The following is a 15,692-nucleotide window of genomic DNA, read 5'->3' as shown; positions in this document are numbered from 1 at the left end:
GCTGCCCTCTGTAGCCCCAGGGAGATGCAAGCCAGTTGTTGCAAGAGTTCCCAACTGATTTTCACGAGAAATCAGGATTTTTTTTTTTCTACTTGAAATCTCCTAATTTTTAAATGTTGGCAGTTAATTTAAAATCTTTAGAACATTGTGTGGCAAACAAAATAGATCTATAAGGCTGGGTATAGCCCCAGGGCTATCATTTTGTTCCTTCTGCTTTAGAGTTTGTATACCATCTAGTTTAAGACTTAAATATTCTCTAGTTGTTTGATATGTTCTATTTCTGTCTTCCCAACCAAGATATCCACTCCAGCAACCCGACCTTATCCATTCTGAGCGTCTGTTGCTGAACCTAACACAGTATTAGCAAAAAATAATCATCACTTAGTTGATTCATGCATAAAGATGTGTTTAAGGAGCTTACATGGTGTGTAATGCACGAGACATCACAATTTTTGTTTTCTGGTTTCTTTTATTGTGTTGTGAAATATTTCTTGGAAATATCCAGTGTTTTTGTCATGGCGCTGATTCCCATATTCATCCTCAGTTTTGTATCCTGGCTTGTTGGTTAGTCACAGTGTGACACAAAACCAGATTTTTCTGTGGAAAGAAGAACAAACTATGTTGCTTTTATATTTTATTAATGATGCTTGCCGTGGAATGACATGTAATGACATGACATCTTTAGATAATCTGTAGATAATTACAGTACTTGGCATATATTAAGAGTGCAACAAATCACAGTATTTTTACTTTGCATAACCAGGAGACATGTGCCTTCTGCAATTATGGCTGAATTCTGTTTTCAAATCAAGATTATTCTACCCTGTGGTATGAAATGTAATGTTGTAGGTTTTTCATCAAGTATGGAAACTCACTATTCTTGCTTTCTGTACCACATACTTTCACACTGTAACTTCCTGTCTGATTGCTGTGATATCATCTCAGCCGCAAGCAAAGATATTCCACCCTGAACAGTTACCATTAGACATGAGTACCTGTTTGACTCATATTGATTTGGACTGAAAAGAGGAACATATTTGACTAACACATGGGCACCACTGTAACTCTTCAAACAGGATTTGAAGGCCACAAAGAAGACATCTTGAGATCCTGGTTAAGCTCTGTGGTAGCCTTTGACTTGGAGAGGTGAAAAGTGCAGGGACCTAAAAGTATTGCCTCCTTTTACCTGTTAACTGTGGTCTCAGCCCCATGGTAATATTTTTCATGGTGATGTGATGAATATAAGGACATCGCACAAATCCACACCCTTGTCTCTTTGTGGTTTGTTGTAGGTACTCAGCGTGCCAATGCCCGTGCTCCAGCTCCTTACAAGCGAGACTTTGAAGCCAAACTAAGAAACTTTTACAGGAAGTTAGAGACTAAAGGATATGGACAAGGCCCAGGGAAATTAAAGTAAGTCAAAATAATACAAACCCCAGGATTAGTAGATGGTGAAAAGATGGGATGCAATTTGGAATGTAGGAAATGGATTGATTTGGGATGACCAGCCTTCATTTTAGTCAGCATAATTATTTTGCCATGTGTAAATTACAGGATCATCTAAAACAGTTCTTGAATTAAGCACAATTAAACTTAAGGTTTTAAAACAGACAGGAAGGAGACGACCATGTTTCACATAAAAATAAGGCAAAATTAAAAGCTGATTTATTTTGTTCTCCTGAAAAGTACCTCTTTGTTGACTTATCGCATATTCATTAGATATAAGGCTGTCACGGTGTCTTGTATTGCACGTCACTGTCTCCTGGGCTGACCTGAGTGTAGGACTACTGCTCAGCTCTGTTTCCTTCTGTGAAGTAAGCTTAACTTGTCCAACGGAATATGTCATGAACGTTGTTTCTGCCTGTCTTTATCCACCTCCCTTTAAATGGGGAATTGAAACATCATCATGTTGTTTGGCCTAGAATTATCTGAATTTCCTACTTACCCATACTCCCTTCAGCCCCACCTCCACCCCTGTCCCATGTCGCCACTAGAGATCACTATGCCACTTGAGAGAGGACAGAGGAGAGTGGGTCTGACTGCAGAAGTGCCAGGACCCAGGTGTGTGAGAGAATTGCCCAGCCCAACAGGCACACGGCTCACTGCCCCCATACAGGGCTTGCTCATCTGAACTCACAGGTTCCCCTTTCATCATCCTCGAAAACATCAACCTGCCCCAAACACCGTACCTCTCTGAGCTTCACTTATTAAGGTCTTGCTGATCAAGCTTTCATACCTTCAGCCTCCCTATCATCTCCCTTTCCATTACTATTTGCATTAAGGGCAAATTGACACCTGTTTAAGGGTGACTTAAATTGTCATTGTCACAAGTAGATTAATCAACCACCAGTATCATTCATTTGTATCTGTCACTTAGGGAATCTCAAGATTCACTTAATTTTAAAGTTAAACTAAGCACAACAGTAAACTCCACTGCTTTGGAGGACACTGAGAATTTTTTTGTCCTTGTTCTCACTGTTATCTTTCTAGGTACTTAAGAATTGAATTCCTAGGTGCATTCAGGCTTAAAACATTACCTCCTAGGGTTGCTCCCTAAACAAATGTTTTGTGTGTGTGTGTGTGTGTGTGTGTGTTGTTTTTTAATCATTTTCCTTCTGGGTTAAATTGATGTGACCATTCAGAAAGGACTCTTGCATTGGTTTTACAGGTCTTAGGTGGGGTGCTCTATTTACCAATGATTCTCTGGTGTAACTTTTGTTAATGCCATTAAGAGTTACAGACAGATGTGTGCTTTATTGCAGACAGCGATGATAGTAAGTCACTCCACTTTTCCCCTAGTTAATTGTGGTAAGTGGAAATTAAGTGGCAAGTGCCCAGTTCTGGAAAGATAAGGATTAGGAAATAATCTGTATTTTTCAAATTGTCTTTTTCTGGACAGGTTAATTATCAGAAGAGATCACTTGCTTGAAGATGCTTTTAATCAGATTATGGGCTACTCCAGAAAAGACCTGCAGAGAAATAAGCTGTACGTCACATTTGTTGGGGAGGAAGGGTGAGTAGCACAGAGAAGTGGCCTGTGAAGCACAGGCTGTGGCTGCCGGAGGATGTTTCCCCACACTGTCCCCTGCGGTTGCCTGAAACAGGAAATCCTTCTGACAGGAAATGCTGTTCTCATACACTTAAACCTTTCAGTTTTTTTTTTTAAAAAAGCTTCCTTTGATTTTTAAATCATTTGACATAGAAATTCTTTAGTTAAAAACTCATAACTATAGATCATTTTTGAGAGCAGAAACTTAGTTTCGTTTCTTCTCTCTGTAACTCTTTCTCTCAAAGGGAAAACATGTTTGTTTGTTTGTTTTATTGAAGTATAGTTGATTTACAATGTTGCGTTAATTTCTGCTGAACAGCACAGTGATTCAGTTATACATATATGTACATTCTTTTTAAAATTCTTTTCCATTATGGTTTATCACAGGATATTGAATATAGTTCCCTATGCTATACAGTAGGATCTTGTTGTTTATTCATCCTCTATATAATAGTTTGCATCTGCTAACCCCAAGCTCCTCCCACTCTATCCCTCCCTCCCCCCCCCCCACCGCCCCGGCAACCACAAGTCTGTTCTCTATGTCTGTGAGTCTGTTTCTGTTTTGTAGATAAGTTCATTTCTGTCATCTTTTAGATTCCACATACAAGTGATATCATATGGTATTTGTCTTTCTCTTTCTGACTTACTTCACTTAGTATGATAATCTTTAGGTCCATCCATGTTGCTACAAATGACATCATTTCATTCTTTTTTATGGCTGAGTAGTATTCCATTGTATATATGTACCACATCTTCTCTATCCATTCATCTGTCTAAGGACATTTAGGTTGTTTCCATGTCTTGGCTATTGTGAATAGTGCTGCTATGAACATAGGGGTGCATGTATCTTTTTTGAATTAGAGTTTTGTTTGGGTGTATGCCCAGGAGTGGGATTGCTGGATCATATGGCAACACTATTTTTAGATTTTGAGGAACCTTCATACTGTTTTCCATAGTGGCTGTACCAATATACATTCCCACCAACAGTGTAAGAGGGTTCAAAACATGGGCTTTGAGATAAAAAAAAGCAAGGAATTGCATTTTAACATCTATGATCTTGTTATGTGCACAGGAATACTAAGTAAATCATACTTCACCTGTTAAATAAGCTCAGTTTCAGAATCACGAATTAGAAACTAGTGTTTGCTAGAGAGTAGGGGGCGTGGGAAGGATGCAGGATGGGCGAAATAGGAGAAGGGGATTAAGAGGCACAAACTTCCATTTGTAAAATAAGTAAGTCACAGGATGTAATGTACAGCAAAGGGAATATAGTCAATAACATTGTAATAACTTTGTATGCTGACAAGATGGTAACTAGACTCACAGTGGTGGCCATCTCACAATGTATCAAATTATGGAATCACTACATTGTATACCTGCAACTAACATGATATTGTATGTCAACTGTACTTCAATTTAAAAAAGATAGAAAAAGAGGAAAAAAGAAGAATCCTTCTGTTCTACCTGGAAATCTCCCCAGCAGTATCTCTTGGGCCTTGGTTCTTATTTCTGTGTCCCCACTTTTTCTCTTTCTTTGGCACACCTACCAAAATAACTACCTGCCATAAACAGAGTCCAGCCTTCTATGACTCTTCCATGAGTGTGCTCATAGAGATAAGGGTTAGGAAATGAAGGAGTAAAGACTCCTACACGGTGTTTATTGCATTCAAATAGGCATAATGGTGGTTTTATGACTCTTCAGAAGATGACAGCTCTCATCTCTCCTAGACCCCTTACTCTTTCCTCATTTCAGGTTTAGGTTTGGAGTCTCAGCACCTTCTTTGTAGACATCACTAGAGTGAATTTTAAAAATACCACATGATTGTCTGAACTCTGGTTGTCTTCTCTTTAACTCCTTAACTGCTGTTAATTTGGATCATTTTAAGGCTACCCCTCTCAGTCTTGCCCAGGAATAAAGTATATTAGATTATGGAATCATAGCAATCATATTCAACAGATTCAGCCATTTGGTTTATGGTTGATGAAATGGAGCTGCCAAAGTATAAAATAATTTACATGTGCTAGTAGAACTAGATAATAGTAAAATTGAGATTTAAAATTAGGCCTCTTGTCTTCCATCCAGGATTCTTAGACCAGCACTGGGATTTAGGCAAAACTCCTGAACTCTGATCTATCTGAATTTTTTCCTTCCCATGGATCTTTTCACTATTCCAGCTAGTGACTGATAACTTCTCTTGTCACATATAGTGTTGTATAGTCTCCCAGCTGTGACTAGATTAAAGTAAAATATTACATGGGAAAACAATATAATGTGACAAAGTTTGAGAAGCTTGCCTGAGACTTGAGCCTTTTGTTGCTGACAAGCCTTAATGGACTTCTAGCTTTTGTTAGTTGCCTTAAAGATGCAGCTGTGCAATTGAAAATGAAGGCAAATGTTTTTAGCCTAATCACAGGTATGCATGGGATTCCAGGTATTTCCTTACATAACCAGTCTGGTTTAGATGAGAATACTTTTCCTCCCCCAGAACTCCAGCTGCCTTCCTTCTTTGCTGGACCACAGTTTGTTGAGATCTCAGAGATGTAGGCAAGAGTCTTTGGAAACCATGGTACTTAGGTTTGAATAGAACAGATGCTATCATGCTTGGTCATCCTAAAGCTGTCTCCCCATGATCTGGACTGACATCCATTCCTAGGAGGAGGCCCAGGCAGAGTGGGGCCTGAAACCTTATTTAATTGCGACTAATGTCCAAATGTTTCCTGCCTCCATTTCTTGTCTTCTTCCTGTAACCCCAGAAGGAAAATAAGAGGGAGGATATGTTGAGGTGTGACCTCAGTCCTCAGGGACAATCTCTTAATCAGGCCCCTCTGCATATGGTTTATTGAAACGGGAATGGGGCCAGATAACTTCTGGTCTCATGGCTTTATCATGTCAGTATCATACATATAGATTATTAGATATAGACTTCATTTTCCTATTAAGGCATTGGGAATACATAATACTATTTTGAAAGATTAACACAGAGCAGAAGCAAGAAAAACTACAATCCTGCAGCCTGTGGGGAAAAAACCACATTCACAGAAAGATACACAACGTGAAAAGGTAGAGGGCTATATATCAGATGAAGGAACAAGATAAAACCCCAGAAAAACAACTCAATGAAATAGAGATAGGCAACCTTCCAGAAAAAGAATTCAGAATAATGATAGTGAAGATGATCCAGGACCTCAGAATAAGAATGGAGGCAAAGATCGAGAAGATGCAAGAAATGTTTAACAAGGACCTAGAAGAATTAAAGAACAAACAAACAGAGATGAACAATACAATAACTGAAATGAAAACTACACTAGAAGGAATCAGTAGCAGAATAACTGAGGCAGAAGAACGGATAAGTGACCTGGAAGACAGAATGGTGGAATTCACTGCTGCGGAACAGACTAAAGAAAAAAGAATGAAAAGAAATGAAGACAGCGTAAGAGACCTCTGGGACAACATTAAATGCAACAATATTCGCATTATAGGGGTCCCAGAAGGAGAAAAGAGAGAGAAAGGACCAGAGAAAATATTTGAAGAGGTTATAGTCGAAAACTTCCCTAACATGGGAAAGGAAATAGCCACCCAAGTCCAGGGAGCGCAGCGAGTCCCATACAGGATAAACCCAAGGAGAAAAACGCCGAGACACATAGTAATAAATTGGCAAAAATTAAAGACAAAGAAAAATTATTGAAAGCAGCAAGGGAAAAACGACAAATAACATACAAGGGAACTCCCATAAGGTTAACAGCTGATTTCTCAGCAGAAACTCTACAAGCCAGAAGGGAGTGGTATGATATACTTAAAGTGATGAAAGGGAAGAACCTACAACCAAGATTACTCTACCTGGCAAGGATCTCATTTAGATTTGATGGAGAAATCAAAAGCTTTACAGACAAGCAAAAGCTAAGAGAATTCAGCACCACCAAACCAGCTCTACAGCAAATGCTAAAGGAACTTCTCTAAGTGGGAAACACAAGAGAAGAAAAGAACCTACAAAAACAAACCCAAAACAATTAAGAAAATGGTCATAGGAACATACCTATCGATAATTACCTTAAACGTGAATGGATTAAATGCTCCAACCAAAAGACACAGGCTTGCTGAATGGATACAAAAAGAAGACCCATATATATGATGTCTACAAGAGACCCACTTCAGACCTAGAGACACATACAGACTGAAAGGGAGGGGATGGAAAAAGATATTCCATGCAAATGGAAATCAAAAGAAAGCTGGAGTAGCTATACTCATCTCAGATAAAATAGACCTTAAAATAAAGAATGTTACAAGAGACAAGGAAGAACACTACATAATGATCAAGGGATCCATCCAAGAAGAAGATATAACAATTATAAATATATATGCACCCAACATAGGAGCACCTCAATACATAAGGCAACTGCTAACAGCTATAAATGAGGAAATCGACAGTAACACAATAATAGTGGGGGAATTTAACACCTCACCTACACCAATGGACAGATCATCCAAAATGAAAATAAATAAGGAAACAGAAGCTTTAAATGACACAATAGACCAGATAGATTTAATTGATATTTATAGGACATTCCATCCAAAAAGAGCAGATTACACTTTCTTCTCAAGTGCACACGGAACATTCTCTAGGATAGATCACATCTTGGGTCACAAATCAAGCCTCAGTAAATTGAAGAAAATTGAAATCATATCAAGCATCTTTTCTGACCACAACGCTATGAGATTAGAAATGAATTACAGGGAAAAAAACATAAAAAACACAAACAAATGGAGGCTAAACAATACGGTACTAAATAACCAAGAGATCACTGAAGAAATCAAAGAGGAAATCAAAAAATACCTAGAGACAAATGACAATGAAAACACGATGATCCAAAACCTATGGGATGCAGCAAAAGCAGTTCTAAGAGGGAAGTTTATAGCTATACACGCCTACCTCAAGAAACAAGAAAAATCTCAAGTAAACAATCTAACCTTACACCTAAAGGAACTAGAGAAAGAAGAACAAACAAAACCCAAAGTTAGCAGAAGGAAAGAAATCATAAAGATCAGAGCAGAAATAAATGAAAGAAACAAAGAAAACAATAGCAAATATCAATAAAACTAAAAGCTGGTTTTTTGAGAAGATAAACAAAATTGATAAGCCATTAGCCAGACTCATCAAGAAAAAGAGGGAGAGGACTCAAATCAATAAAATCAGAAATGAAAAAGGAGAAGTTACAACAGACACCGCAGAAATACAAAGCATCCTAAGGGACTACTACAAGCAACTCTATGCCAATAAAATGGACAACCTGGAAGAAATGGACAAATTCTTAGAAAGGTATATAACCTTCCAAGACTGAACCAGGAAGAAACAGAAAATATGAACAGACCAATCACAAGTAATGAAATTGAAACTGTGATTAAAAATCTTCCAACAAACAAAAGTCCAGGACCAGATGGCTTCACAGGTGAATTCTATCAAACATTTAGAGAAGAGCTAACACCCATCCTTCTCTAACTCTTCCAAAAAATTGCAGAGGAAGGAACACTCCCAAACTCATTCTATGAGGCCACCATCACCCTGATACCAAAACCAGACAAAGATACTACAAAAAAAGAAAATTACAGACCAATATCTCTGATGAATATAGATGCAAAAATCCTCAACAAAATACTAGCAAACAGATCCAACAACACATTAAAAGGATCATACACCACGATCAAGTGGGATTTATCCCAGGGATGCAAGGATTCTTCAATATACGCAAATCAATCAATGTGATACACCATATTAACAAATTGAAGAATAAAAACCATATGATCATCTCAATAGATGCAGAAAAAGCTTTTGACAAAATTCAACACCCATTTATGATAAAAACTCTCCAGAAAGTGGGCCTAGAGGGAACCTATCTCAACATAATAAAGGCCATATATGACAAACCCACAGCAAACATCATTCTCAATGGTGAAAAACTGAAAGCATTTCCTATAAGATCAGGAACGAGACAAGGATGTCCACTCTCATCACTATTATTCAACATAGTTTTGGAAGTCCTAGCCACGGCAATCAGAGAAGAAAAAGAAATAAAAGGAATACAAATTGGAAAAGAAGAAGTAAAACTGTCACTGTTTGCAGATGACATGATCCTATACATAGAGAATCCTAAACATGCCACCAGAAAACTACTAGAGCTAATCAATGAATTTGGTAAAGTTGCAGGATACAAAATTAATGCACAGAAATCTCTTGCATTCCTATACACTAATGAAGAAAAATCTAAAAGAGAAATTATGGAAACGCTCCCATTTACCATTGCAACAAAAAGAATAAAATACCTAGCAATAAACCTACCTAGGGAGACAAAAGACCTGTATGCAGGAAACTATAAGACACTGATGAAAGAAATTAAAGATGATACCAACAGATGGAGAGATATACCATGTTCTTGGATTGGAAGAATCAATATTGTGAAAATGACTATACTACCCAAAGCAATCTACAGATTCAATGCAATCCCTATCAAATTACCAATGGCATTTTTTACAAAACTAGAACAAATCATCTTAAAATTTGTATGGAGACACAAAAGACCTCGAATAGCCAAAGCAGTCTTGAGGGAAAAAAACAGAGCTGGAGGAATCAGACTCCCTGACTTCAGACTATACTACAAAGCTAGAGTAATCAAGACAATATGGTACTGGCACAAAAACAGAAACAAAGATCAGTGGAACCAGATAGAAAGCCCGGAGATAAACCCACGCACCTATGGTCAACTAATCTATGACAAAGGAGGCAAAGATATACAATGGAGAAAAGACAGTCACTTCAATAAGTGATGCTGGGAAAACTAGACAGCTACATGTAAAAGAATGAAATTAGAACACTCCCTAACACCATACACAAAAACAAACTCAAAATGGATTCGAGACCTAAATGTAAGACCGGACACTTTAAAACTCTTAGAGAAATATATAGGAAGAACACTCTTTGACATAAATCACAGCAAGATCTTTTTTGATCCACCTCCTAGAGTAATGGAAATAAAAACAAAAATAAACAAATGGGACCTAATGAAACTTAAAAGCTTTTGCACAGCAAAGGAAACCATAAACAAGACGAAAAGACAACCCTCAGAATGGGAGAAAATATTTGCAAACGAGTCAACGGACAAAGGATTAATCTCCAAAATATATAAACAGCTCATTCAGCTCAATATTAAAGAAACAAACAACCCAATCCAAAAATGGGCAGAAGTCCTAAATAGACATTTCTCCAAAGAAGACATACAGATGACCAAGAAGCACATGAAAAGCTGCTCAACATCACTAATTATTAGAGAAATGCAAATCAAAATTACAATGAGGTATCACCTCACACCAGTTAGAATGGGCATCATCAGAAAATTTACAAACAACAAATGCTGGAGAGGGTGTGGAGAAAAGGGAACCCTCTTGCACTGTTGGTGGGAATATAAATTGATACAACCACTATGGAGAACAATATGGAGGTTCCTTAGAAAACTAAAAATAGAATTACCATATGATCCAGCAATCCCACTACTGGGCATATACCCCGAGAAAACCGTAATTCAAAACGACACATGCACCCCAATGTTCATTGCAGCACTATTTACAATAGCCAGGTCATGGAAGCAACCTAAATGCTCATCGACAGATGAATGGATAAAGAAGATGTGGTATATATATACAATGGAATATTACTCAGCTATAAAAAGGAACGAAATTGAGTCATTTGTTGAGACGTGGATGGATCTAGAGACTGTCATACAGAGTGAAGTAAGTCAGAAAGAGAAAAACAAATATCGTATATTAACGCATGTATGTGGAACCTAGAAAAATGGTACAGATGAACTGGTTTGCAGGTCAGAGGTTGAGACACAGATGTAGAGAAGAAACGTATGGACACCAAGGGGGGAAAACTGCGGTGGGATGGGGATGGTGGTGTGCTGAATTGGGCGATTGGGATTGACATGTATACACTGATGTGTATAAAATTGACAACTGATAAGAACCTGCAGTACAAAGAAACAAACAAAAAAAAAGATTAACGCAGTATGCTTGCTAAAAAATTGAAACCTCAAAACAACATAAATTTAAGAAGTTATTTTAGCCTTTGTCATCTTACTACATTAAAATTAAAGATCATAACATTTCTTTCTGAATTATAATAAATACCCAAAGAGAAAAGCTACCTAGGTTTTTCTATGGAATTCTGAAATGGAGCTGAAAGTTTTCTGGTCAGTTTTCCTTCATTAATTTTAATGCCCTCAAAATGTGTCATTTTGTAAGTTCTTCATGTCTAGCTCTAGTAATAGGTATTAAAAAATGTATATGCCTAGTGCCCAGATGTTGGCTTGCAATATCATTCTTCAATAAAAGGGACTAGGGCTCCTTGGAGAAATGCGTGATTCTAGGACTGGGGCAGGAAATGTACGAGATGGCCCCTGAAGCATCTTGTGCCAGAAAGTATAGAGGAGCTCAGACAGCTCACAGTGATGTCAAAGGGACACAAGAACCAACTGAAAGAGCTGCCAGTGGTCAAAGCTGGAATAATTTGAGCAACAAAATAAAGTAGTATTGGATTAGAACCCCAAATTATAAAATAAATATCTATATAGTGATATAAATAAAATAAATATCTATATACTGATATAAATACACAATTGAATAAATAAATGAATAACAATAGACATATCTGTGCAGAAGATTTCCAAATAATTCTGCATAATTCCCTGCTCCTTAATTATGAGTTGCACATAGTGACTTTCTTCCAAATAGTACAGTATGAAAGGGGGAAAAAGAAGTTAAGTCTACAGTGGAGAAGCCTGACAAACACACAGCCAGGTGATCAAGGCTAAAATCTAAAATCAACAGTGATATATCCTGTTGATAGTATGTACCCTTGGTATGATGTGATGAGAATGACACTTTACTGCCTTCCTCCCCAAAACATGTAACACCAGTCTAATCAGGAGAAAACATCAGATAAATCCAAATTGAGGGACATTCTACAAGATTACCTTATCAGTGCCCCTTAAAACTGTCAAGGTCATCAAAAACCAAAAGCATCTAAGAAACTGTTACAGCCAAGATGAACCTAAGGAAACATGGCAATTAAATGTAATGTGGTATCCTGAATGGGATCCTGGATCAGAAAAGGGACATTAAGCAAAAACGAAAGAAATCTGACTAAAGTATGGGTTTTAGTTAATAATGTATCAATATCAGTTCATTAATTGTAACAAATGTACTGTACTTATGTAAGATGTTGATAAGAAGGAAACTTGAGTGTGAGGTATGTAAGAATTCTCCCTACTATCTTTGCAACTTTTCTATAAATCAAAAACTATTCTAAAATAGAACATTTATTAAAAGAAAGCATAGGGGCTTCCCTGGTGGCACAGTGGTTGAGAAATCTGCCTGCCAATGCAGGGGACAGGGGTTCGAGCCCTGGTCTGGGAAGATCCTACATGCCGCGGAGCAAATGGGCCCGTGAGCCACAACTACTGAGCCTGCGTGTCTGGAGCCTGTGCTCCGCAACAAGGGGCCGCGACAGTGAGAGGCCCACGCACCGCGATGAGGAGTGGCCCCCGCTTGCCGCAACTAGAGAAAGCCCTCGCACAGAAACGAAGACCCAACACACCCCAAAAATTAATTAATTAATTAATTAAAAAAAAAAAAAAAAGAAAGCATAGAGTCAGGATTTGGGGAGATTTAGAGAATGTTTCCCTGAACAACTTTTCTTATTTCTTTGCTGTCTGATGAGTGATTGCCACCAGGGTAATTTTTGGTATGTGTATACTTCCTTTTGCACTTGAGGTCAGGAGAGTAATAAGTATATAGATACAGTTAATTCTGTGGAAGAAATTAGTAGAGGTATTGATAGGTATAGAGTATTATTTTGTGTTGCTAAAGTCAACTTTGTTATCTGTGAGGGAATAATACTTTGCAATTCTTATTGATACCATCTCGCTGATTGTATTTTCTACCTGCCATAATCAGGGTCTTTATTTATAATAGATTAGTGAGGGCATAAAGAGAAAGGGATTTATTTTTAAGAATAATGCGTCTGCCTGCCCTCCACAAAGGTGTGAATTAGCAGATTCACTCAGAGACTTCAGCTCTGCTTTAAGATGTTTCTTTGTGTAGGTCTTGACACATGATATATAGGTTGTTCCTGAAATGGAAGAGCTGAGTCAAGAGAAATGATGGGAAATGTTATAGTCATAAATTTACAGGACGACTACAAATTCCATATGAGGTAGAATTAACCCCAGGATAGTAGAGATGCCTGTATTCAATTAAAAATACAAAAATAAATCTAGAACCTGTTAATGTAAATATACTAGTTGACAGCTAATTATTATATCTTGCTAAAATAATGCTTCATGTTATGCTTGGCTTTTTTATGAAAAGCAGACGGTTTCTAAGCAAACCACTGTGATATAATTTGGTCAGCGCTGAAAGTTTTGTTCTAGTCATTAAAATTTCCACCCAACTTAATTTGGTTATCTGCTCTTGCAAAGTGGGGAAGAGGAGAAGACAGCAGTGGTGGAAGAGCTTGGAAACTGAGGCATCTTGACTGAATGTGGTGGGAAATTGCACACTCTAGTTGCCTCTTTCTGTTGTGCTTCTGTCCACCTAGAAGTTGCTTCTTTAGGAAGGGAGCCAGTAGAATACCGCGTATTCTCCAGTGTATTATTTTCTTCTAAATGTGTGGTGTCAAAACTTAGCTAGGCAGACTATCGTGTTCTGATGGGACATTTGGGGCCATTCACTTCTTTTTATTTATTTTTTATTGAAGTACAGTTGATTTACAATATTGTTTTAGTTTCAGGTGTACATTCACTTCTTAGTACCCAAAACAAGTAAGGAAATAATGGCCTGGATAAAGAGAGGATGTTTACACTGTGATTGCCTCACCTCTTTTTTTCTCCATGGCCAGCTCCATAAAAGGCACCTTTCTTTAGGAAAGAATGAGTTCATTATATGTAAGGTGCCATTGATGTGACATTAGTCATCTGTCTTGCAAAGCCACACTTGGACCAGGGAGGGGATGCGTGCAAACAGTTTTAGTTTGGGGGTTTAAGAACAGGTGCGCTCTTCCTGTGATATTTCTACTTAGAAAAATGAAAGCAACTAGGGAGGATGAGATCTGAAAGGTTTTCTTGGGTCCCTGCTTATAAAATAACCAGCAGCTCTTAACATCTGACTGATTTAGAAGTTGTTTGGGGTCCTGGGCTTGATCATTTATTCCTCAAAAATTTGTAAAGCTTCAAGTGAAACTTTACGGTGCTGCTTGTTTTCCTCTAAAAAGAGACACTTGCAGGATAACCTAACTGATTCATACCGTGCTGGAGAAGGGTGCTTCTGTATCTAGGCTTTGGCTTGGTATTACCAGGAAAAACTTTGTCATACTAATTGCTCACAAAATTCCTTACTCACCCATCAGGCCTTCTTAAGTGGCTCAAGAACCAAAGCCTTGCTGCTATAAATATCTGAGGCTGAATCAGATGTGTAGGCCATTTGTGCCTGAACCAACTTGTAAGAAAGCAGAGTCTTCCGGAAAACTTGTAGGAAATGATAGTGAGACTTCCCAATGGCACCATCCTCTTTCATTTTATAGTCTACTTCCTTTGGAATACTTTGGTTTTGGTCAATTTTAGTTGAAAATAAAGAACAGGAGAATAAAACTATTTATTTTAACAAATATTGGCTGCTACTAACAACTCGGGTGGCGTCAGCCCAGCAACGGGATGGTGTTTAAAATGCCTTATCAGCACTTCATGGGGCTCAAAACGACATTGCCACCCTAAGGACATCTGTGCTTATTCCGAAATGGCCTCAGATGCAGCTGTTGTGTGGCTATACACCCGTTGTCCGGAGTTTCATTATTTCCATGCCAAGTCTTTAGCTGTGGAACCAACCTAACTGGCAGAACAGGAATGTAACAAATGAGCCCTGTGATATGAGTCATATTAACTATTTATATGGAAGAGGTTGCTAAGACAGGAAGCGCATGCATAAGGTATCCTGCTGGGACACGTCTTATTGAATTAGGTAGACATATGTAATGTGTAGTCAACAACCTGCCCTCAGATATGCGGTTCTAAATTTCAGATTATAATCAAATCAAACTTTAAAAACTGTCTTGGCTTTAGAGTGACTGTATCAGGGCTGCTAGAGTTAAAAAACAGCAGATAAAAGCCAGCAGTTGAGGAAGATACATTTCCCTCCTAGAGGAGCTGCTAGCTTTGTTCTCTCTTGGGAAAAAAGGAGTTTTACTTTTCAACTTAACTCCTCAGGGAACATTCATTGTATCTTTAACCAGATTTAGTTATCATCATGAAAAAGGAACCAATCAGTGAGGCCCATCTTTGTTGTTTTAACAAACTTTACCATATTAGAAGATATTAGACTTGGAAAAGACAAGATGCAAGCTTTCTAAGCATAATTCACTTGAGCGATTTCTGACAGTGTTTGCTAATTGGGTTGTCTGTTAAGGACTGGCATGACCTATTACTGCATTGAATATAAGGCAGACTTGTGCAAAACTGTTCACTCCACTAGATGTGAAATAACAATGTAAATTATATTGATTTCCTTTAGAGAGCATCAGACAGCTCCACTCAGTGATTCAAC

The 15,692-nt window shown here is 37.9% G+C and overlaps 1 protein-coding gene across 3 annotated transcripts in view; it reads left to right on the top strand.

The window, feature by feature from the left end:
- The window catches only part of HECW2 (HECT, C2 and WW domain containing E3 ubiquitin protein ligase 2), a 415,256-nt gene that overhangs the window by 359,788 nt on the left and 39,776 nt on the right, over positions 1–15,692 (top strand). For all 3 annotated transcript variants that reach the window (XM_036857486.1, XM_036857485.1, XM_036857484.1), the window contains 2 exons: positions 1,293–1,413; positions 2,900–3,013. In XM_036857486.1, coding sequence (XP_036713381.1) covers positions 1,293–1,413; positions 2,900–3,013 — 235 coding nt within the window. The remainder of the gene's footprint in view (positions 1–1,292; positions 1,414–2,899; positions 3,014–15,692) is intronic.

Source organism: Balaenoptera musculus, chromosome 7, assembly GCF_009873245.2.
Source record: "Balaenoptera musculus isolate JJ_BM4_2016_0621 chromosome 7, mBalMus1.pri.v3, whole genome shotgun sequence".
Classification (NCBI taxonomy): Eukaryota; Metazoa; Chordata; class Mammalia; order Artiodactyla; family Balaenopteridae; genus Balaenoptera; species Balaenoptera musculus.
The sequence above is the reverse complement of the archived record's forward strand: the minus strand, read 5'-3'. Positions and strand labels throughout refer to the sequence as shown.